General features: G+C 44.4%; 1 protein-coding gene across 2 annotated transcripts in view; it reads left to right on the forward strand.

The window, feature by feature from the left end:
• Nucleotides 1-23,985, forward strand: part of RPS6KA3 (ribosomal protein S6 kinase A3) — a 130,219-nt gene that overhangs the window by 60,339 nt on the left and 45,895 nt on the right. The window contains exon 1 of one of the 2 annotated variants that reach the window (XM_044283969.1): nucleotides 4,629-4,773. The exons of the other annotated variant lie outside the window; for it this stretch is intronic. Coding sequence (XP_044139904.1) covers nucleotides 4,729-4,773 — 45 coding nt within the window. The 5' untranslated portion in view covers nucleotides 4,629-4,728. Of the gene's footprint in view, nucleotides 1-4,628; nucleotides 4,774-23,985 lie in introns of those variants that run through there. 2 annotated transcript variants of the gene reach the window in all.

Genomic DNA, 23,985 nt, shown 5'->3' on the forward strand with positions numbered 1-23,985 from the left:
TCACGCTCACCACGTCATGAGCGCGGTGATGTTAGAGCAGGTCCTGCTGAATAAAGATAGAAGGACTTTCTATCTTCATTCAGCAGGACCTGCGCTGATGTCGCCACATGGTGAGCACGATGATGTCAGTGAAGGTCCTTTTGCAGGGCCTTCAAGAAGAACAAAGAGGACCCCACTGTGCGATCAAGTGGATGGGATGAGTAATGTTTTTATAATTTTTTAACCTTCAATTGACTTTGCATTCTGTATTAAAGAATGCAATTATTTTCCATTCTAACCATGTTATAATGGAAAATAATAAATTAAATGGGGTCCCGGGTCGCTCATCCCTCGTCTCCTTAGCAACCATCTGTGAAAATCGCATTGCATCCGCACTTGCTTGCGGATGCTATGCGATTTTTACGCAGTCCCATTCGTTTCTATGGGGCCGGAGTTGCTTGAAAAACGCAGAATATAGAACATGCTGCGATTTTCACTCAACGCACAAGTGATGCGTGAAAAACATTGCTCATGTACACAGCCCCATTGAAATGAATAGGTCAGGATTCAGTGCGGGTGCTATGTGTTCACGTCACGCATTGCACACGTGTGGAAAGCTCTCCCGTGTGGGAGCGTGCTTTCCTGTCCTGAACTCTGGTCTTGTAATGGGACCTAATGTCATGTGTCCCTGCCCGACATCATCTGTAATGAATTGTACTGACTGCATTATGGTTAGTACAGTTCATTACAGCTGATGGTTGGCAGGGACACACAGCATTATAAATCATTATAATGCCATGAGGTCCCGTTACAAGAGCGCAGAGTTCAGAATGGGAAATCACACTCCCACATGGAGCAGGTTTCTCACAGCCAACTCGCTCGTCTGAAACATAGTCAAAATAATTTGTCTTTCTTTCAAAAACAGTGCCACCCCTATCTGCAGGTTGTGTGTGTGGTTCTACAACTCAGTACCTTTCACTTCAATACAGCTCAGCTGCAATACTACACACGTCCTGTGTACAGGTGTGGCAATGTTTTTGGACGAATATAATTGTTTTTTGTTTTGATCCTGGACAACCCATTAAGGCTACTTTCACACTTGCGGCAGAGTGATACGGCAAAACGTTTGCCATCTGATGGCATTTGTAAGACTGATCAGGATCCTGATCAGTCTTAAAAATGCATTGAAATCCGGATCCGGTGTCATCCGAAAAAACAGATCCGGCATTTATTTTTCACACGTTTTTTTTTTTTTTTTCCTGGAAGGACAGATCTGGTATTTTATTGCATTCCTGAGGAAAAAAAAATGCCAGATCCGGCATTCAGGCAAGTGTTTAGTATTTTTGGCCGGAGATAAAACAGTAGCATGCTGCGGTATTATCTCCTTCCTGAACAGTCAAAAAGACTGAACTGAAGACATCCTGATGCATCCTGAACGGATTACTCTCCATTCAGAATGCATGGGGTTAAACTGATCAGTTCTTTTCTGGTATAGAGCCCCTAGGACGGAACTTGGTGCCGGAAAAGAAAAACGCCAGTGTGAAAGTACCTTAAGTTAGATCCATGTTCAGAACACCATCCTCCTGACCTCATCATCGGGGAGCTTTTTTCGATGAAGACTGGAATAAAATATAGTAATAAATATCATGGTGACCCACACTAGCCCTACCCTTCACCCGCTATAGTTCTTGCTTTAGTGTCCTCCGATTATGAATTTAGAGCAAATTGTTCTACAAATGATCACAAAGTGTCAATGGTGGGAAGGGATTTAATTAGCCATATTTCTTGCTATTTCATCTTCCTTTTTGGTCTGGACTGGTAGATGCAATGCGATCAGATTATAGCTGAACAAGTCAATTCATTTGCTTTAATCCTACAACCTTGTCGTCATGCCAGTCTCCCGTCCCCATCGTGTGCAAGTCTAAATTTGTAAGCACGTTTTCTATCTCCCTAATTTACATTTTGAGCCTTAAAATAAAAAGCTGCAGTTCTTCTCTGCTGAAGGCCTCAGTACAACCCATTTAACGTGTGTAATTGCTCCCAGAAGAAACTTGTGCCAGCAGTGGTCTGACTTGCAGACCTTGACTTGTCTCCAGGACTGCATTGTGGTAGTGGTGGAGTAAGGAATAAAGCCATTCACTTACCCTGGGTTCACACCTGAGCGTTTCTGAGACACGCGCGTATTTGTCACGCGTTTTTATGCACAGTTTTTGCAATAGTAAACGCGCGTTTGTGTGATTGACTGCAGTGTTGTCCAATGAGTCTATGGGCCAAAACGCGCGACAAACGCCCAAAAAAAAAGCTCAGGAACTTGTTTATGCGTCGGGCGTTTTACAGCACGTTCAAACGCGCTGTAAAACGCTCAAGTGTGAACCAGGGCCACAGGGAAGCATTGGTTTTCACGTGTTGAGCGTTTTACAGCGCGTTTGAACGTGCTGTAAAACGCTCCAGTGTGAACTTACGGTTAGACTACAAGCTTAATATGACCAAAATATTACTCGCTGTACTTTATATGTATACGTTGGTGTATATTTAACAAAATCGCTCGGTATGATTGGAGGAGGACATGGGCAAAGGTTTGACGTCTGTCTGCACCATCACCCTAAGGGCGGAAGCACACGATGCGTATTACTTATGGATTTTTTGCGCAGATTTCATGCAGAAAAAACGCAGCGTAAAGCCTCATTCAAGTGTTTTGGTGGGTGATTACCATCAGTGATTGCGAGCCAAAACTGGGATTGGAGCCTCCACAGACATAAGGTATAATGGGAAGATCTGCTCCTGTTCTGTTTACAGCCGCACCTGGTTTTGGCTCCCAATGACTGATGGAAATCACTGACTGAACACGGACTGTGTGACTGAGGCCTAATACAGAACCAGCAAAGTAAATTAGATCGGACAAATCTCATGTACGTTTTGCTTTGAAATGGACCGGCAGTGCGGATTTTGAAGTCTGCAGCTTGTCAGTTGTTGCGGTTCTCTTGTTTGGATTTCACCCTTTTCAATGGAAGGGTGAGATCTGTGGAAAATCTCTAATCTAGTCGTATTGCATACCCTTTGCTAGTACTGCACAAAAATCCACAGGGAAAAAACGCACGTAATCTGAATTGTGCACAGTTAGCCTAGGGGTACCAGCAGAAGGGTACGAGTGAATGTACGAAAGATCGGCATGAGTTTTCGTGCAAATTTCTGTACGTTTCTGCACCCACATCACACAAAAAAAAAAATAAAAAATTCTAATTGCATTTTCTAAGTGTGGATTTGATGCGGTATTGCAGCAGATCTCATCCTACTTTTGAAAAGGGTAAAATCTGTAGCTAGAACCACTAAAATAATTGACATGCTGCGGATTTGGAAATCCCCATGGCAGGTAAATTTCCGCACATGTACATGAGGATTGTCTATGCTGGTACTGTATTACGCTGATGAGAAAACTCCAGCACTGCATCTCCATAAAACGATTTCGCGTAGCAGGTGAATTTGCACTTGAAATTGAATTGGTCACTTCTTTAAAAAAAATCCGTAAACAATTGTTTTATCGAGATGCAGTGCTGGATTTCTCTTACCAGTATTGGACCGTTTCCGGAGCGACTTCTCTGTGCACAGTCACAGGATTTCGACCTTGCAAAGTTGTTCAGTAGCTGTATGACCTTCCCTCATCTTTGCCCACTGTATTAAGCCTCATTCACACGTCAGTGTTTTGGTCAGTGATTTCCATCAGTAATTCTGGGCCAAAACCAGGATTGGAGCCTCCACAGACATAAGGTAGAAGGGAAAGATCTGCACCTGTTCTGTGTTTAGAGCCACAACTGGTTTTGGCTCAAAATCCCTGATGGAAATCACCGACTGTGTGAATGGGGGCTTACTCTGCAGTTTTTCTGCACTGGCATCTTTGCAAAAAACAAACAAAACTTACATAATCTACGTCGGATGCAGGTCCGTAAGGCTACATTGTGCATTTTCATGCAGAAAATCCTCATGAAATCCACCCCAAAACAGCGTTAATGCACATATATCCGCACGATTGATCACGTTTTTGGTGTGTATTTTCTGTTTAACACCTTCCATGGTGGGGGGGACACCATGCTGTATGAGGTGCAGGAATCGCACAAACAATTTACATGCTGCAGATTTTAAAATCTTCCCGGCAGGTCAATTTCCACACATAGAAAATACTCAAAACGCCCATGAGATTTGGCAGATCTCATTCACTTTGCTGGTAATGTATTACCTGTGGTTTTTCCCACACACAAATCGCGTGTAATCTACAACCTGCGCAGGTAGCCTTAACCTTCGGAGCAGAAGTTCTTTGCTGCCTTGAAGGGGCTTTGAGACCAAGGAACTGCCTTAGGAGCATGTTATTTTGCCTGCTTGGTTTGGCTTTGCTTGTGATTACTCGTCTTGTTTGTTTGCCCTCAACCTTGTGTTACTGTAAACTGTCTGACGTGTCTTTGAAAACCACCAAGCATCTGTAGGATCATATGGCTGTCAGCCATTGTAAGAGTCGAGCTTCCTGCCTGCATCTCATGTCCTGCAATCTCTCACTTTGTGCGCCCAGCTTTTTATTTTTTTTTTCCCCTTTGTCAGAGGAAAAGGATCAGGAGTCCTTCGCTAGCAATCTCTGACTCTCCCGTCACAGGAAATTTTCTAATTGCCGGAACAGCTGGTAGCAGCAAGAACTTGAGGGGTTTGGCCTTCCTCTTTAACTTGTCAGATGTCTGTGAGGGACAGGCTCAACATTATGGTTTTATGGCCATGTTAAGGTTCTGGGGTCTGCGGATACGTTCTTTAAGGGTAAGATTTTCTTTAATTGCTCCTATATTCCCCCCCCCCCCTCCCCTCCTTGTGTGTGTGTGTGTGTGAGGACAGTAGTGTGACTTGGAGAAGTGGGCTGTGTCGTAAGGTGACATGTCTCTGCTTGTCCTACATGTCAGAAACGTTTGGCTGAAGAAGGTTTTCAAAGTTATTTGAGTTGTTTGAGATTTACTTTATTTCATTTGTGTGCTTTGTCAGGTTTATAGGTGTCCTGTATGTGCGGTATACAGGTGTCATGTATGCTTATGCTATATGTATGCTCTTAAAGTGAAATGTCACATTAGTCCGTGGTAAATTGGTCATTTGGTATTGATAAGTATGGTATAAAGACAGAATATGGTAAAGTTATATAAAAGAGTAATTCTTACATTCTGTCCCGTGACGGATGTAACCATGGCATTTAATATGGGGTAGCAGCACATACAGTTAGTAGGTGACGTCTCCTCCACAAAGGCATTGTCAGTGTCACATTGTAGTCTGTGGCGTGTGCTGTGACAGGGACGCTGACTTGTCCGGTGCCTAGAGACGCTGGAACAACCGGCAGTAACAACAAAGTGCTTCCGAAAAATGAATGGTCTGATGTAAATTGCATACATTAAGGGTACTTTCACACTAGTGATTTTGTTTTCCGGTATTGAGCTCCGTCACAGGTTGACACCAGAGAGACGGATCCGGTATTGCAATGCATTTGTCAGACGGATTAGGCTACTTTCACACTAGCGTTCGGGCGGATCCGTTCTGAACGGATCCGATCATATTAATGCAGACGGTGGCTCCGTTCAGAACGGATCCGTCTGCATTAAAATGGCAAAAAAAAGCTAAGTGTGAAAATAGCCTCGGACGGATCCGTCCAGACTTTCAATGTAAAGTCAATGGGGGACGGATCCGCCTGAAGATTGAGCCATATTGTGGCATCTTCAAACGGCTCCGTCCCCATTGACTTACATTGTAAGTCTGGACGGATCCGCACGCCTCCGCACGGCCAGGCGGACACCCGAACGCTGCAAGCAGCGTTCAGCTGTCCGCCTGTCCGTGCGGAGGCGAGCGGAGGCTGAACGCCGCCAGACTGATGCAGTCTGAGCGGATCCGCTCCATTCAGACTGCATCAGGGCTGGACGGCTGCGTTCGGGTCTGCTCGTGAGCCCCTTCAAACGGAGCTCACGAGCGGACACCCGAACGCTAGTGTGAAAGCAGCCTTAGCATCCGGATCCGTCTGACAAATGCCATCAGTTTGCGTCCAGATTGCCGGCAGGCAGTTCCTCTGCCGCAAGTGTGAAAGCACCCTTACCCAGTGCAAGGTGCAGAGGTCATCCATAGCACTAAGATTAACTTACTGCAATGTAATACGGCGCCATAAAGGAATCAAGTTGGCATGAATTTGTAAAAATAACAGTTTGTAAATCCAGAGAAAAACCAGTGGCTCACCTCTTACTGGTATATGGAGAAAAGAAACGTACTCGCCTAATGTCATATTTTAAAAAAAATGCAATAATAAATACAGAACGCAGGTGCCGCTCTCGCCCACCGGCGCCAAATAATAGATGTGGGCTATATTCTATAAATATATAGAAAAATAAATGAACGCTATTTGAATATGTCCGTATGTACTTAGTACGGTATTGGAATTATATTTGAACACCAATGGCAATCCTTCTAAAATACTAATGTAATGGCAATAATCCGCGGGGCCCTCGTGGTTCATGTCATTTCATAAATTCAATCAACCTAGAGCAGTACATTCACTGTGATTCATAGCAAAAAATAAATAAAAATACCGCGCGTGTGTGTATATGATGTAAAAATATATTTTTTTAAATACAGGTATATAGAATGATGTAAAACAAGATATAAAAAAATATAAATAAGTCTGTAAGACAATCCTTAATAGGTAATGGGCATTACGCCACACCAGTTCAGTGATTCCACACGCAGTGAAGGAGCAGGACGATGGATACCGCAGTTCTGTTTCCAAGTAATGAAAAGCAGCACGATGGATGATTCAGTTTTTAAGACGGATTCAGTGGTGCAATGTTATATGCAATATAATGTGATCCTTTGTGCTGTAGTTCAATACAATAAACTCATTCAGCGTTATCAGGGCTTAGAACATAAGGGTATAGTACGATATATACGTATTTGTCAGCCGCACGTAGGCGCCTTACCACCTCCCAGAATGTACTTCGTCAATAGTGAAGCTGCGATACACCGTGCAGTCAGCGATAGTCTTGTCACTGAGCAAGGCTACTTTCACACTGGCGTTTTGGTCTTCCGTTTGTGAGATCCGTTCAGGATCAGTTTTGCCCTAATGCATTCGGAATGGAAAAGGATCCGCTCAGAATGCATCAGTTCGCCTCCGTTCCGTCTCCATTCCGCTTTGGAGGCGGACACCAAAACGCTGCTTGCAGCTTTTTGGTGTCCGTCTGATGAAACTGAGCCAAAGGTTCTGACACACAATGTAAGTCAACGGGGATGGATCAGTTTTCTATGACACAATAGAAAACGGATCCGTCCGCCATTGACTTTCAATGGTGTTCAAGACGGATCCATCTTGGCTATGTTAAAGACAATACAAACGGATCCGTTCTGAACGGATGCAGACGTTTGTATTAGGCTACTTTCACACTTGCGGCAGAGGATTCCAGCGGGTAGTTCCGTCGCCAGAACTTCCTGCCGGATCCATCAAAACGCATGCAAACTGATGGCATTTGTCAGACAGATCAGGATCCTGATCCGTATGCCAAATGCATTGAAATGCCGGATCAGTCTCTCTGGAAAAATGGATCCGACATTTATTTATTTATTTATTTATTTATTTTTCACATTTTTTGCCGTCTGAGCATGCACAGACCGCAATGCCCTATCCGTTTCGCCGGAACACTAGGGGCCGGATCTGGCATTAATGCATGTCAATGGGAAAAAATGCAGGCAAGTGTTGCGGAATTTTGGACTGCTGTGGTATTATCTCCGTCCTGAAAAGTAAAAAAGACTGAACTGAAGACATCCTGATGCACACTGAACGAATTGCTCTCCATTCAGAATGCATGGGGATAAACTGATCAGTTCTTTTCCGGTAGTGAGCCCCTAGGAGGGAACTCTGTGCCGGAAAAGAAAAACGCAAGTGTGAAAGTACCCTTATCTGAACGGATCATCGAGTGTGAAAGTAGCAAGTTATACTCCAAAACGCATGGTGTATTATGCTGCAGATTTCACCCTCTGCATTCCATAAATCGACTTGCTGTAGATTTAAATCCGCATCCTATCTGCAAAAAAATGGAACGGACACTGAAACAAATAACGTTCATGTACATGTAGCCTTGGTCAATTTTTTTGAGGGTGATAGGGTGACCAAAAATGGCAAATCGCATTTTTTTTTCTGTTACTGTATACACGGCACAGGAAGATTATTCTTATATTTTACTAGTCCAGACATTTTTAGATGCGTACCGGTTGTTTTTTTTATTGTTTGAATATTTTTATATGTAAATTGGAAAAGGGAGGGATTTAGTATTATTTAGTATGAAGTGTTTTCTAAACTTTTTACATAATAGCTTAGTCCCCTTAGGGGGCTAGTACCTGGGATCTTTTGACCCCCCCCCTTCCCTGTCCCATTCACCATAATTGAAATCTTTTATGGTGAATGGAATACTGCCGCTTTTCCTGCGGAGCTGTGCCTCGTGCCCAGCTTAGCAGGCATATTACCATGACAGGTCTGGGAACCTTCAGCAGGTATGTCATGCTGGCTGATGGGGATAAAACTTTTTATTTTATTTTTATTTTTTTTCTTCTCTTTCTCTGCCAAGTGCACATGTAACAGATCAGCCAGAATCTATTGACAGATGACCTTTTAAATACTGATGTCCCATCCACATGAAAGTTAGCAGTATCTGACTGGTGGGGGAGCACCCCCGCTGATGAGCTGTTTGGGTGAAGCTGTGAGGAGGTCGTGGCGCTCGCCAGAGCACTGCAGCCTCTTCACACAGCTGATTGGCAGGGTACTGGGAGTCTAACCCCCACAGATCAGGAATTGATAACCTATTCTGAGGATAGGTTGTCAGTATTAAACACCCATGCATGTGGGACAGAGCAGCACACACCAGAGATGGCCAAGTGCAGTAAAGAGATTTTTTTTTTTCTTAGCACTTCCACCATAGAGCTGCATTACTGAGCATGCAAAGATAGGCTTTTTCCTACAAGGCTACCAGGCCTCTTGTGCCTAATGGAACATCTGGCCATTGCTCTGACATTTTATACCGCCACTGCTGGGTCTTATTCTTCTGTTACTATTCAGCAAACTTCATCTCTACCCTCCTCATCACTTTTTTTTTTTTTTTTGTGCAATATGATTGTTTATCCTTCCTCCTCACATTGAAGGGCATCATAGTCAAAATCATTTATGGCTCCCTGTATTTTGCATTCTCACGTGTTATTGCCCTGCTGTGATTCACATTCCTGCAGACATTCTTGTTTCCCCGTTCCCTCTGCTCGGTAACAGCACGCAGGAATACTGGAGCCATATTGTCCTGTTATTGCATCGGAGAAGAGGTTATCTAGAACTTTAGAGAGGGGTCCTTATGGGGAATTTGCACAGGAAGGGCAGGCCATAGTTTTCAGTGCGCCGTTCATAGTCGCTATGACAACAGGTTGACTGGAATTTGTCTAGCCCTCGAAATATTGTTCTATATTTTTCATTTCATAGTTAATTTTCTGAAGAAAATCACAGAAATAAGATAATGCTCTTAGTAAAGTAGATGCAAGCACTATATATGGACAAAGTCCTCACTCTGATATGATAAAATCTGAGACACTTAGCCAATATATTTTGATCAAAACACATCTGTGCCCGGCGGTCAGGCGTGTCCTACGCTAAACCTGCCTAAGCCGTTGGTCTTCTATGTTCAGGAGCGCAGATGCCGCACATATGGTGTGCTGCTCCCAGTCACCTCCATGTGCATCAGGCAACCAATGGGAGGAGGAGCAAGCACAGCCATATGTACCACCTAATCAAGGCGCTCTATTAGATAGGAAGGGCAAAAGTGCAGAGGAATGCTACTCCCAAGATAAAATAGGAGCGCATTCACCTTAAAGGTGCCACTCCCTCAAGCAAATACTACATAGACAAAAAAAATCACAGAACAAACGAAGATAAAAACATCCTGCACGGTATGATATATAAATGTGCGGATGTCCCTGGCCATATTAATGAAGAGAATCACAGAAATGAGATAATAATGCACTTAGTAAAGTAGATGCAATTCATTTTCTGTTTTATGGCTGAGAATGACTAGAGGTGACGAGAATAGCATGGAATCGTATCGGCGTATGGAAAAATGTGCAGAGAAGTCAGTGTGACATTATGGCCACTTATGTTAAGCCACATGTCACATAGTTTATCATTACCTTTCTTTTAAATTTTTCTTTTTTCATTTTAAGCTTTTATTATATTTCTTACTAGCAGCACAATACTAGTTGTAGTCTAAAACTTGAGCTCCTGTTCCAGCACAGAACTATACCTGTAAGTGTATTTTGTTAGGGTGCGTTCACATCACGGTTTTCCCATCCTTTTAATGTATACAAAAAACATATGCGTTAAACGGATGCCTCAGGCTGATGCCATAAAGTAGCATCCGTCACCATAGACCCCCACCGATCCTGAGGATAGGCCTGGAATACCCCTTTAAATTACCTAGATTTTTAGCAGTACTGGGGCCAAGGACTTCGGATGAAAGTTATTAGCCGAAGTCTTGCAAGACTTTGCGAAGCAATAGCTTTGGCTCATTGGAGCCAATACATTCTAAGGCTAGTTTCACACTAGCGTTCGTCGGTCCGCTCGTGAGCTCCGTTTGAAGGAGCTCACGAGCGGACCCGAACGTCTCCGTCCAGCCCTGATGCAGTCTGAATGGAGCGGATCCGCTCAGACTGCATCAGTCTGGCGGCGTTCAGCCTCCGCTCCGCTCGCCTCCGCACGGACAGGCGGACAGCTGAACGCTGCTTGCAGCGTTCAGCTGGCCGTGCGGAGGCGGGCGGATCCGTTCAGACTTACAATGTAAGTCAATGGGAACGGATCCGCTTGAAGAGGTCACCTTATGGCTCAATCTTCAAGCGGATCCGTCCCCCATTGACTTTACATTGAAAGTCTGAACGGATCCGCTCAGGCATCTTGCGCACTTAGAAAATTTTCTAAGTTATTAATGCAGACGGATCCGTACTGAACGGAGCCTCCGTCTGCATTAATATGATCGGATCCGTTCAGAACGGATCCGATCAAGCGCAAGTGTGAAAGTAGCCTAATACTTTATGGAGCTCCTGGTCCGTACAGTATTGGAACGAAGTTTTTTGAAAATCGAATTCGATATGTTTCATCTGAAGTCAATTCGCTCATCACTACCTAGGGCTACTATTACTGGGTACACCTCGCTGGAGTTGCATTACAAATTCCCCCATTATACGTACAGTTTTATGGTCTTTCTGGTTATGTATACAATACAGACAGCGCTTCATTTTGTGTCTAGAGCAAAGGTTATAGAATGCAGCCAAGCAGGAAAAGGGTAGCATGCCATATAACGCTGGTGAGCTATTATGTTTTATTGGTTTCCACTTCTCAGGATCGCTGGTCACAGATGCAGTGTTGGTTGATAGATGATTCTCAATAATCTGTGTGATGAGTGTGAATAATGTAGTACATTATATTCAGGCCTCCAGGGAATCTTTGCTTTTCATAGAACCTGCTAGAAATTACCCCCTATTATTTTGTGCAGTAGTGAACCTGTCAGAAGAAGTCTGGTTATGTATAGGAGAATATAGCTGTACACATCCGTATTGTACTGACCTCCAGAAGTATCCTAGACCACCTAGTTCAGGGATGGCCAACCTGCGGCTCTCCAGCTGTTGTAAAGCTACAATGTCCATGCCCTGCTGTAGGCTGATAGCCGTAGGCAGTCTGAGCATGCTGGGAGTTGTAGTGTTGCAACAGCTGGAGACCCACAACTGTTTCAGGGAGCAGCCACGCTCACCGGAGATCTGGTGAGCGCCGCTGGCAGCTTTCCAAGCACAGCGCCGTACATTGTATAGTGGTTGTCCTTGTGAAAATCAGGGGTTTGAGCAGCTCTCACCTGCCAAGGATTCCACTAATATAGCGCGGACCGGCTCCTTCACCCGAAATAGGAGAAATATAGATATGAAGAAAAAAAGGATTGGTTGGTCCAGCTTGTATTCGTGGTAATCCAAAGCTTTATTCAATATTCAGTAAAATCCAGGTACAGGAATGCAGGTCTACATGTTTCAGGCACAATAAAATCCTAGCCCTTAGGCCCCATGCACACGGCCGTTGTTCACGGCCGTGTGCGGGCCGTGGAACCGCGGCCTGGATCCCTCCTGAGAGCAGGAGCGCACGGCGTCACTGGTTGCTATGACGCCGTGCGCTCCCTGCTGCCGCCGCAATACAGTAATACACTGGTATGATCTATACCAGTGTATTACTGTACTGTGCCGGCAGCAGGGAGCACACGGCGTCATAGCAACCAGTGACGCCGTGCGCTCCTGCTCTCAGGAGGGATCCAGGCCGCGGTTCCACGGCCCGCATACGGCCGTGAAACACGGCAGTGTGCAAGAGGCCTAAAACATGGGGCCACTTTTAGTTTTTTCCAGGTCCACCCCCGCCCTGTCCATTGCCTCCCCCTTGGTCTTTATTGATAGCTGGATCATTGTCGGTACAGAAGAGTGATGTAGGACAACACTGGAGCCTTTCTGGCGGTGAACACATTTGATGTATGTGATGGGCATTTCCTAACACACACAGTAAATGGAGGGGGGAAAAGAACTAGAACATACCCATAGTCGAAGAACTTCTTTTACTGTACTAATATTTCCTGGCAGTAATTTTAAGGCCCACATTTTTGGGATGTTTGTTAGGATGTCTACTAAATATCTTATCAGATTGACCCCTGGAGGTGAAGTGGCTCCTAAAAGTCTAGTAATGGCAGGGGCATAACTACCAAAGCGGTTGCTATGGGGCCCAGTCTTGGTTGGGATCATCTCCTCTTCTACTGGAGGTGAAAATTTGGCCAGGACTCTACCCTATAAAGGAACAACTTTTAGCCAAAGCAGTGGGAAAATGGCTTAAGAGTCATTGAAAAGGGTTTAGGCAGAAACGCTTCTGTCCTGTGTGGGGGGCCTGGTTTGATCCATGCTATGGGGCCCTTACTTCTCTATGTACGCCACTGAGTAATGGCTACCACCAGGTGTCTTGAGGTATTGTGACTGATACTGTAATGGCACTCTCAATGGATGTCTTTTTGGGTAACATGTGACTAATTGTAATGTCATACAAAGGTTCTGTGTTAAGAAAAGGAAGTGCTGTCATAAGACTCGCATGGTCAAGAGTCACATTGTCTCGGATCATAGGGAGTTTGAGCTCAGAGTAGGGTTTAATCTGCTTTGTTTTTTATTTTTTCCACTTGGCTGTCATTATTCTTTGTGGTTATGTACAGTTTTATGAGCCATATACATCGATCCTTGTGACTGTTAGATCATCAGTATGAGTTCATGCATGGATAATGTATTCTTTCTGTCCCGATGAATGCCGAAAGTTTTTTGTGTTCTGTTAGGTTTTGTAACTGACACATTTTCTTCTTGATAAATGATATTCTGACCTCTAGTCGCTTGTTCAGTTTTAAGTTAGATCTAACACCAGCCATTCTATAACTTGTATATGGCATTCTCCTCCAGTTTTCACCTCTGTAGGCTAGATCTCTAATTGTACGTTTTTCCTCATTTCGTATTGTTTAGTGTAGTTGGAGATGCGGCCGCAATTGGCATGTGGTCCCAGCCTGGGATTATAATCTGCAGCGCATGCATGAGTCTGAATCTCTCACTAGCGCTTTAGCGAGAGATTCAGAGTCGTGCATGAGCGGTAGGTTGTAATCCCAGGCTGGGATCCCATACTAAGTGAATGGCTCGTGATCCCAGAAATTATGGCCACACGGAATCATGGCACCATCTCAGATAACCCTTTTAAAGGGGTTGTCCTAGACTGAAATATTGATGGCCTAGCCTCAGGATCTGATTGGTGGGGATCCAACTCTTGGCACCCTTGACAGTCCACTGTTGTAAGAGGTTGTGGCACTTGGACTAACTCTGCAATTCCTTCGTTGGCATTTGGCAATGTGACATCCATGGGTTGCACGACCTTTTTCCATGGGATTGAGCTACAGTACTAAACACAGTGGCTATATAATGTATGGCATTACTCCACACTTTGATCTGCATAGATAGAAGGTAGGGAGGGAGTAGAGGGAGTGTCAGAAAGCGCAGTGTTCTGACATATTTATTTCAGATTCTGCAGGCCCAGCAGCTAAGTGAAGGTCTTAGGCCTCATGCACACGACCGTATGTAATTTGCAGTCCGCAAAAAACGGATCTGCAAAAAATACGGATGACGTCCGTGTGCATTCCGTATTTTGCAGAACGGAACAGCTTGCCCCTAATAGAACATCCTTGTCTGTAATGCAGACAATAATAGGACATGTTTTATTTTTTTGCGGAACAGAAAAACGGACATACGGAAACGAAATGCACACGGAGTAACTTCCGTTTTTTTTTTTGCAGACCCATTGAAATGAATGGTTCTGTATACGGTCCACAAAAAAGAATGGAACGGACACGGAAAGAAAATACATTCATGTGCATGAGCCCTTACACTTTCTCTGCAGATTAAAATTGCTTAATTTGGCTTTTTGGAAGCAAATTAAAGAAATTAAGTGCAGTGGTGTCCTCAGGATAGTTCATCACTATCCGATTGGTGGGGGTCCGACTCCCACCACCCTCCCCATCAATCAGCTGTTTGAAGAGAACACAGTGCTCAAAAGAGTGCTGCCTTCTCTTCATTGTTCACCTGCTCTCCATCGCAATTGCAGCGGTGAGCAGATGTAATTACAACTCTGCCGTCCCCATTCACTTGAACAGGATTGAGCCATCTCATTAAAGGAATCGGGACGGCGGGGTTGTAAATAACCCGCTCTCTGCTGCAGTTGCGACGGCGAGCAGGTAAACAGTGAAGAGACGGCAGCACTCATTCAAGCAGCTGATTCTGATATTGATGACCTATCCTGAAGATAGGTAATCAATATAAAAAAGCGGACAACCCCTTTTAAGTGCTCTTTCAGGAACACTGTCATCTGCAATGCTACAGTCCCGAGTTTGTCTCGGGGTACTTTCACACTAGCGTTATTCTTTTCCGGCATTGAGTTCCGTCCTAGGTGCTCAATACCGGAAAAGAACTGATCAGGTATATCCTCATGCATTCTGACTGGAGAGCATTCCGTTCAGGATGTCTTCAGTTCAGTCTTTTTGCCATTTCAGGACTGAGATGATACCGCAGCATGCTGCAGTTTTCCCCTCCGGCCAAAAAGACTGATCACTTGCCGGAATGCCGGATCCAGCATTAATTTACATTGAAGTGTATTAGTGCCGGATCCATCATTAAGTGTTACGGCAAAACGGATCCGACATTCATGTGCAGACCGAAAAAAATGCAAAAAAAATTTATACCGGCTCCGTTTTTCCAGATGACATCGGAGAGACGGACCCGGCATTTCAATGCATTTGTCAGACGGATCCGGATCGGTCTGACAAATGCCATCAGTTTGTATACGTTTTTCCGAATCTGGCAGGCAGTTCCGGCGAAGGAACTGCCTGCCGAAATCCTCTGCCGCAAGTGTGAAAGTAGCCTTACCAATGTGTGGAGTCTGTATGTTCTCCCTGTGTTGCTTGGGTTCCACTAGGTTCTCTCCTACATTCCATAGGGTTGCTATGAAATTGTCCGGAGAGGGTGAATTTAATAGGGAAGTTAAATTGTAAGCCTTTGGGGTCAGGGACGCGTGTGACATTTAACTTGGGAACAAAACTTGTGGACTATATACACATGATTGCCGAAAAAATGGATAAAATCCTCAAAAAGGTACTTGAAGTGGGGTATAGCCGCTTGTTCGGCAGAATTTGTTATAGGTTTATGAAAAGTGGAAGATGCTGAGAGCCGGTGCCCACCGTGGGGGTCGTGTGAGAGTAAAATCTGAACACAATGCTTCCATGCATAGAAGGTAGGCATAGTAACGTGGGCTGAGTAATCAGGCGTATTGTAAAATGAATGGGCATCTAGTGACTCGAACTGTAGTTCCGTTGCTCCTGACTGTAAAAGGCTTGCTTTAAGGATGAATAAAACCTTCTGGCATGGTGGAGGAAATACGGTTGGCAATCACATTGCTAATTGCAGCGTATGAAATATTAGCAGCACATCTATCAGTGTGCAGATCTCAACATATGGCAGTTGCCAGAAAAAGGTTTGTGCTGGAAGTTACAGTAGATGTCATTTTTTAGGTTGGATTTTGATCCTTTCTGTAATCTGCGTTCTTGTGCCAGCGGTGCTCTGCAGGGTTTCCATGTTTCATTTAATCAAGAGGGTTGTCCCAGTGTGGGAACAACCACATGCCAACGAGAATATGGGGCAAGACACCGTGACCATAGACAAGCAATTGCTGCACAGCCCATTAAAATCGTCAGGGGAGAAAAGTAATCAAAAGCTGCACTGAAGTGATGGAAAGCAAAGCTGCGTCTTTGGGAGCATACAGGGCTCTGTAGACCCATGCTGCTCCTGTGTGTTTACTGACATACAGGCTACATGGGAACTGGCCCGGTTAGCAGATTCTAACACCCAGCAGACGCTTTTTGCAATTATTATTTTTTTCTTTCCTTCTGTTGGCAGATGGTGTGTTGTAACGCCATACGTTTAGAAGGAAATTAAACGGTTATACAATTCTCATAATGCGGAGTGGTGCAGACACTCGACTACCCTCGGACGACTTTGTTCTTCCCCTGCATGTATTGTTAGTGGGGCAAAAAAGTATTTAGTCAGCCACCAATTGTGCAAGTTCTCCCACTTAAAAAGATGAGAGAGGGCTGTAATTTTCATCATAGGTACACTTCAACTATGAGAGACAGAATGAGAAAAAAAAAAAAAAGAATCACTGTCACACTTGCAAATTATGGTGGAAAATAAGTATTTGGTCAATAACAAAAGTTCATCTCAATACTTTGTTATATACCCTTTGTTGGCAATGACAGAGGTCAAACGTTTTCTGCAAGTCTTCACAAGGTTTTCACACACTGTTGCTAGTATTTTGGCCCATTCCTCCATGCAGATTTCCTAGAGCAGTGATGTTTTGGGACTGTCGCTGGGCAACACAGACTTTCAAATCCCTCCAAAGGTTTTCTATGGGGTTGAAATCTAGAGACTGGCTAGGCCACCCCAGGACCTTGAAATGCTTCTTACGAAGCCACTCCTTGGATGCCTGGGCGGTGTGTCATGCTGAAAGGCCCAGCCACGTTTCATCTTCAATGCCCTTGCTGATGGAAGGTTTTCACTCAAAATCTCACGATATATGGCCCCATTCATTCTTTCCCTTACATGGATCAGTCGTCCTGGTCCCTTTGCAGAAAAACAGCCCCAAAGCATGATGTTTCCACCCCCATGCTTCACAGTAGGGATGGTGTTCTTTGGATGAAACTCAGCATTCTTTCTCCTCCAAACACGAGGAGTTGTTTTTACCAAAAAGTTCTACTTTGGTTACATCTGACCATATGACATTCTCCCAATCCTCTTCTGGATCATCCAAATGCGCTCCAGCAAACCTCAGATGGGCCCGGACATGTACTGGCTTAAAGGGATTCTGTCACCTCCCCTAAGCCAAAAAACGATTTTAAAGCGGCCATGAAGCACAGCTTACCTGGATTAGGCTGTGCTCTTTTATCTTGAAATCCGTCCAGCAGTTACTGCAAAAAACGACTTTGATTGATATGTAAATGTGTCCTGAAGGTGCCCAGAGGGGCGTTTTTTTCTTCTTAGAGAGCCCGGTACCGCCCCTCTTTCAGTGCCCAGCCCGCCTTCCTTGTACTGTCTAACCGCCGCCTCCAGCCTGCCACAGCCTCTCCTCCCTCTCCTCCCCCTCCCTCACGCCGAACGAACTCTCGCACAGGCGCAGTACCCACTGAGGGCTGCGCCTGTGCGATCAGCAGGAGACTGAGGGCGGCAGCTTCATCTTCGTCACTGGGCATGCGCCGAGCCCAGTGACGTCCGATGTTCGCTCTTTCCCTCAGTCAGCCTGGTAGGAAGCGCAGAGGATTGCCGATCGGCTGCTGCACCCTGCGCTTTCTCCAGTCTGCCTGCCACAGTGAAGACGGCCAGCGATTTCTTTCCCCACCCTCCCTTCAGGAAAGAAATAAGTATTTGTTGGGGCAAATTAGGTATTATTATATTAAGTAAAGCTGTATTGTATTTAGCCGATCGGCAATCCTCTGCGCTTCCTACCAGGCTGACTGAGGGAAAGAGCGAACATCGGACGTCACGGCTCGGCGCATGCCCAGTGACGAAGATGAAGCTGCCGCCCTCAGTCTCCTGATGATCGCACAGGCGCAGCCCTCAGTGGGTACTGCGCCTGTGCGAGAGTTCGTTCGGCGTGAGGGAGGGGGAGGAGAGGGAGGAGAGGCTGTGGCAGGCTGGAGGCGGCGGTTAGACAGTACAAGGAAGGCGGGCTGGGCACTGAAAGAGGGGCGGTACTGGGCTCTCTAAGAAGAAAAAAACGCCCCTCTGGGCACCTTCAGGACACATTTACATATCAATCAAAGTCGTTTTTTGCAGTAACTGCTGGACGGATTTCAAGATAAAAGAGCACAGCCTAATCCAGGTAAGCTGTGCTTCATGGCTGCTTTAAAATCGTTTTTTGGCTTAGGGGAGGTGACAGAATCCCTTTAACCCCTTAAGGACGTACCGGTACGCCCTATTTCCCGAGTCCTTAAGGACCAAGGACGTACCGGTACGTCCTGACTTTAAAATCGGCATTCCGGAGCCGCAGGGGTTAATTTGAACAGGATGCCGGCTGAAATCATTCAGCCGGCATCCTGTTAAAACGCCAGGGGGGGGGTCATGTGACCCCCCCCCGTGTCGGTGATCGCAGCAAACCGCAGGTCAATTCAGACCTGCGGTTTGCTGCGCTTTTTGCAGTTTCTGATCCCCGCGGTCCCTGCGGTCAGAAACTTTAGAGTGCCTAAAATCAATATAGTACACCTGCACCCCTGCACGATTTGATGGCGGCGGGTGGTGCAGGGGGGGTGTCGCAGGCGGTGGGGGCGTTGCGGGAGGCGGGCGGTGCGGCAGGCCGGATCGCGATCCCCCGCCCGCCTCCTATTGCGTAATCGTTGGTGTACAGTGGGTATACCAGGGTGCCAGCACATTGCTGGCACCCTGGTATAAACGGCTGACATCGTTGATGCGATGTCAGCCGTTTAACCCTTTCCATACAGCGGTCCGTACGGACCGCTGTATGGAAAAGGTTAACAGTAAGAGGGAGCTCCCTCCCTCTCCGATCGGGGGGCTGCTGTGCCTTTGCAGCCCCCCGATGGGAGAGAGAGAGAGCCCCAGACAGCCCCCGAAGCCCCGTCCTCACCCTTCCCCGTCTGCGAAGTTGTGGCAGACGGGGAAGGTTCCCATGGCAACAGGACGCCTGCTCAGGCGTCCTGCTGTCCATGGTGCTGAACAGATCTGTGCTGAAAGCATAGATCTGTTCAGTGTAAGTAAAATACAGTACAGAAACCTATAGGGGTTCTGTACTGTATTTTACAGACATCAGACCCACTGGATCTTCAAGAACCAAGTGGGTCTGGGTCAAAAAATAAAAAAAATAAGTGAAAAAAGTTAAGATAAAAAAAAAAAACATTTATCACAGAATAAAAATTAAAAAAATAAAATAAACTACACATATTAGGTATCGCCGCGTCCGTAACGACTTGATCTATAAAACGGTCATGTTAATTTCCCCGCACAGTGAACGCCATTAAAATAAAAAAAAATAAAAACTATGAGAAAATTGAAATTTTGCCCACCTTACTTCCCAAAAAAGGTAATAAAAGTGATCAAAAAAGTCGCATGTACGCCAAAATAGTACCAATCAAACCGTCATCTCATCCCGCAAAAAATGAGACCCTACTCAAGATAATCGCCCAAAAACTGAAAAAACTATGGCTCTTAGACTATGGAAACACTAAAACATCATTTTTTGTTTCAAAAATAAAATCATTGTGTAAAACCTACATAAATAAAAATAAAGTATACATATTAGGTATTGCCGCGTCCGTATCGACAGGCGCTATATAAATATCACATGACCTAACCCCTCAGGTGACCACCGTAAAAAAAAAAAAAAAAAAAAGTGTAAAAAAAAAAGCAATTTTTTGCCATCTTACGTCACAAAAAGTGTAATAGCAAGCGATCAAAAAGTCATATGCACCCCAAAATAGTGCCAATCAAACTGTCATCTCATCCCGCAAAAAATTAGACCCTACTCAAGATAATCGCCCAAAAACTGAAAAAACTATGGCTCTCAGACTATGGAGACACTAAACAATTTTTTGGTTTTAAAAATGAAGTTATTGTATAAAACTTACATAAATAAAAAAAATTGTATACATATTAGGTATCGCCGCGTCCGTGACAACCTGCTCTATAAAATTACCACGTGATCTAACCTGTCAGATGAATGTTGTAAATAACAACAACAAAAAAGGGCCAAAAAAGCTATTTCTTGTTACCTTGCCGCACAAAAAGTGTAATATAGAGCAACCAAAAATCATATCTACCCTGAACTAGTACCAACAATACTGCCACCCTATTCCATACTTTCTAAAATGGGGTCACTTTTTTGGAGTTTCTACTCTAGGGGTGCATCAGGGGGGCTTCAAATGGGACATGGTGTCAAAAAACCAGTCCAGCAAAATCTGCCTTCCAAAAACCGTGTGGCATTCCTTTCCTTCTGCGCCCTGCCGTTTGCCCGTACAGCGGTCTACAACCACATATGGGGTGTTTCTGTAAACTACAGAATTAGGGCCATAAATAATGAGTTTTGTTTGGCTGTTAACCCTTGCTTTGTAACTGGAAAAAAAATATTAAAATGGAAAATCTGCCAAAAAAGTGAAATTTGGAAATTGTATCTCTATTTTCCATTAAATCTTGTGCAACACCTAAAGGGTTAACAAAGTTTGTAAAATCAGTTTTGAATACCTTGAGGGGTGTAGTTTCTTAGATGGGGTCACTTTTATGGAGTTTCTACTCTAGGGGTGCATCAGGGGGCTGTCCAGCAAAATCTGGCTTCCAAAAACGATACTGCGCACCTTTCACTCTACTCCCCGCTGTTTGCCTGTACAGTAGTTTACGGCCACATATGGGGTGTTTCTGTAAACGGCAGAGTCAGGGCAATAAAGATACAGTCTTGTTTGGCTGTTAACCCTTGCTTTGTTAGTGGGAAAAAATGGGTTAAAATGGAAAATTAGGCAAAAAAATGAAATTCTCAAATTTCATCCCCATTTGCCAATAACTCTTGTGCAACACCTAAAGGGTTAACGGAGTTTGTAAAATCAGTTTTGAATACCTTGAGGGGTGTAGTTTATAGAATGGGGTCATTTTTGGGCGGTTTCTATTATGTAAGCCTCGCAAAGTGACTTCAGAGCTGTAGTGGTCCCTAAAAATTGGGTTTTTGTAAATTTCTGAAAAATTTCAAGATTTGCTTCTAAACTTCTAAGCCTTGTAACATCCCCAAAAAATAAAATATCATTCCCAAAATAATTCAAACATGAAGTAGACATACGGGGAATGTTAAGTCATCACAATTTTTGGGGGTATTACTATGTATTACAGAAGTAGAGAAACTGAAACTTTGAAATTTGCTAATTTTTCCAAATTTTTGGTAAATTAGGTATTTTATTATGCAAAAAAAATTATTTTTTTGACTTTATTTTACCAGTGTCATGAAGTACAATATGTGACGAAAAAACAATCTCAGAATGGCCTGTATAAGTAAAAGCGTTTTAAAGTTATCAGCACTTAAAGGGACACTGGTCAGATTTGCAAAAAATGGCCTGGTCCTTAAGGTGAAAATGAGCCTGGTCCTTAAGGGGTTAAGCAAGGGAACACGTCTGGCACTGCAGGATTTGAGTCCCTTTGTTACTTTGGTCCCAGCTCTCTGCAGGTTATTCATTAGGTCCCCCTGTGTGGTTCTGGGATTTTTGCTCACCGTTCTTGTGATCATTTTGACCCAACGGGGTGAGATCTTGCGTGGAGCCCCAGATCGAGGGAGGTTATCAGTGGTCTTGTATGTCTTCCATTTTCTAATAATTTCTCCCACAGTTGATTTCTTCACACCAAGCTGCTTGCCTATTACAGATTCAGTCTCCCCAGCCTGGTGCAAGTCTACAATTTTGTTTCTGGTGTCCTTCGACAGCTCTTTGGTCTTGGCATAGTGGCGTTTGGAGTGTGATTGAGGTTGTGGACAGGTGTTGTTTATACTGATAAGTTCAAACAGGTCCCATTAATATGGGGAACGAGTGGAGGACAGAGGAGCCTCTTAAAAAAGAAGTTACAGGTCTGTGAGAGACAGAAATCTTGCTGGTTTGTAGGTGACCAAATACTTATTTTACAGAGGAATTTACCAATTAATTTGTTAGAAATCCTACAATGTGATTTCCTGTATTCTTTCCCCCATTCTGTCTCTCATAGTTGAAGTGTACCTATGATGAAAATTACAGGCCTCGCTCATCTTTTTAAGTGGGAGAACTTGTACAATTGGTGGCTGACTGTATTAGCATGCTATTACATTATGGTCTCAGTAACCCTTCAGTGAGGACCTGTTGGCTCTCTTGACATGTGTGTTCTCATAAGTAGTCCGTTCACTAATTCTGGAGCATATTATCGTTCCTCCGTTATCCCTCCTGGAATTGTCAATACTAGTCGTGCATTATCATTCCCCCTGTCAGTGCTGGTTGTGTCCCTGTTCACACAGACCGTCCAGTATGAGTGTATGTGAACATGCTTAAAGGCAAGGGTAGCCCTCAGTTTTCAATTTATAAAAGAGGTTTTCCTATTTTTTTTTACTGATTACCTATCAACCGGATAGGTCAGCAGTATCTGATAGGTGGGGGTCTGACACCTGAGACCCCAGGCGATCAGCTGTTTGAAGCATGCTTGAAAATGGCTGCATGGAGCAGCTGAAACATTACTGGCACTGGGTGAATAAAAACCTGAATTTATTCTGGAGTGCTGCCTTCATGCTTGTTGTCGTTTGATGAGGATTTGGATTCTGTCTCCCTGGAGGCGTGCACCCATTTTTCTTTTTCCATTTTTTTGTGATATTTATCACTTTACTGTTTGTATTTACTGAAACCGATTTAAAAAACAGAGCTGATAGGTCGTCTTTAAAAGGGTTCTCCCACCAAAACTATTCCACATTTTTCAAACCAGCACTTGGATCGGAATAATTTTGCGACTGCAAATTTAGTCTTTAATAAAATGTATCTGTATAGCGTCACCTGCTGTTTGTTCTCTTCCTCGTCTCTCTGTCCACCTAACCGAGGTGGACACACATGCTTAGTTCCGGAAATGCCCCTTGAGCTGTCAGCTTGATGTAATTGGAAAAATTGAAATGTGGAGATCTCTGGATCCATGTGAGGTACAGGGCTGGTTCTAACTTTGTTAGAGGTTGTCATGTACTGTATGTCTGATTTCATTTTTTGACATTAATCTTTGGAATATGGCTTTCTGCTGTTGGTTGGTCAGTGTGTCCCCAGTACGTCTTAGAAAATACCCAGCTTAGTCAGTGGATCAATTATTTCAATTACCTTGGGATCCACTAAGTGCAGGGTGTATAGAAGGCCCTGTAATGAGCATGCAGAATGAGAAGGTTGCTGATGGTGCTTGGTGTTTCAGGCCATCAGCCCGCAGCTGCTCCCCCGCAAGCATATCATGAAGTTTCCGGTCCTGGTTTCTGTCGTGTACATTGTTATCACAAGGACATCATGTGGATGGAGGTCACCATCTTCATCAATGTCTACCTGCATATACATCAGTGCATACCCATCACTGCCACTATTACAGCCGGTTATTGTGAGCATTCTCAATGTTAGTCTTCCCAGGTGACAGGCGGTGTAATTTGCTATTGAAAGTGAGGCCAGTTTTGTGAAATCATTCTGACACTCTGATGCGCGTAAGTGGCGGTGCAGTAATTGGAATGACGCTGCTTGCGCAGCTACCACTCGATCCCAGAGAAGCATTACATTTCCGAGAGCCACTGTGCGTATTCTTCAGCAGGAAATGCTTTAG

Source organism: Bufo gargarizans, chromosome 3 (assembly GCF_014858855.1).
Source record: "Bufo gargarizans isolate SCDJY-AF-19 chromosome 3, ASM1485885v1, whole genome shotgun sequence".
NCBI lineage: Eukaryota > Metazoa > Chordata > Amphibia > Anura > Bufonidae > Bufo > Bufo gargarizans.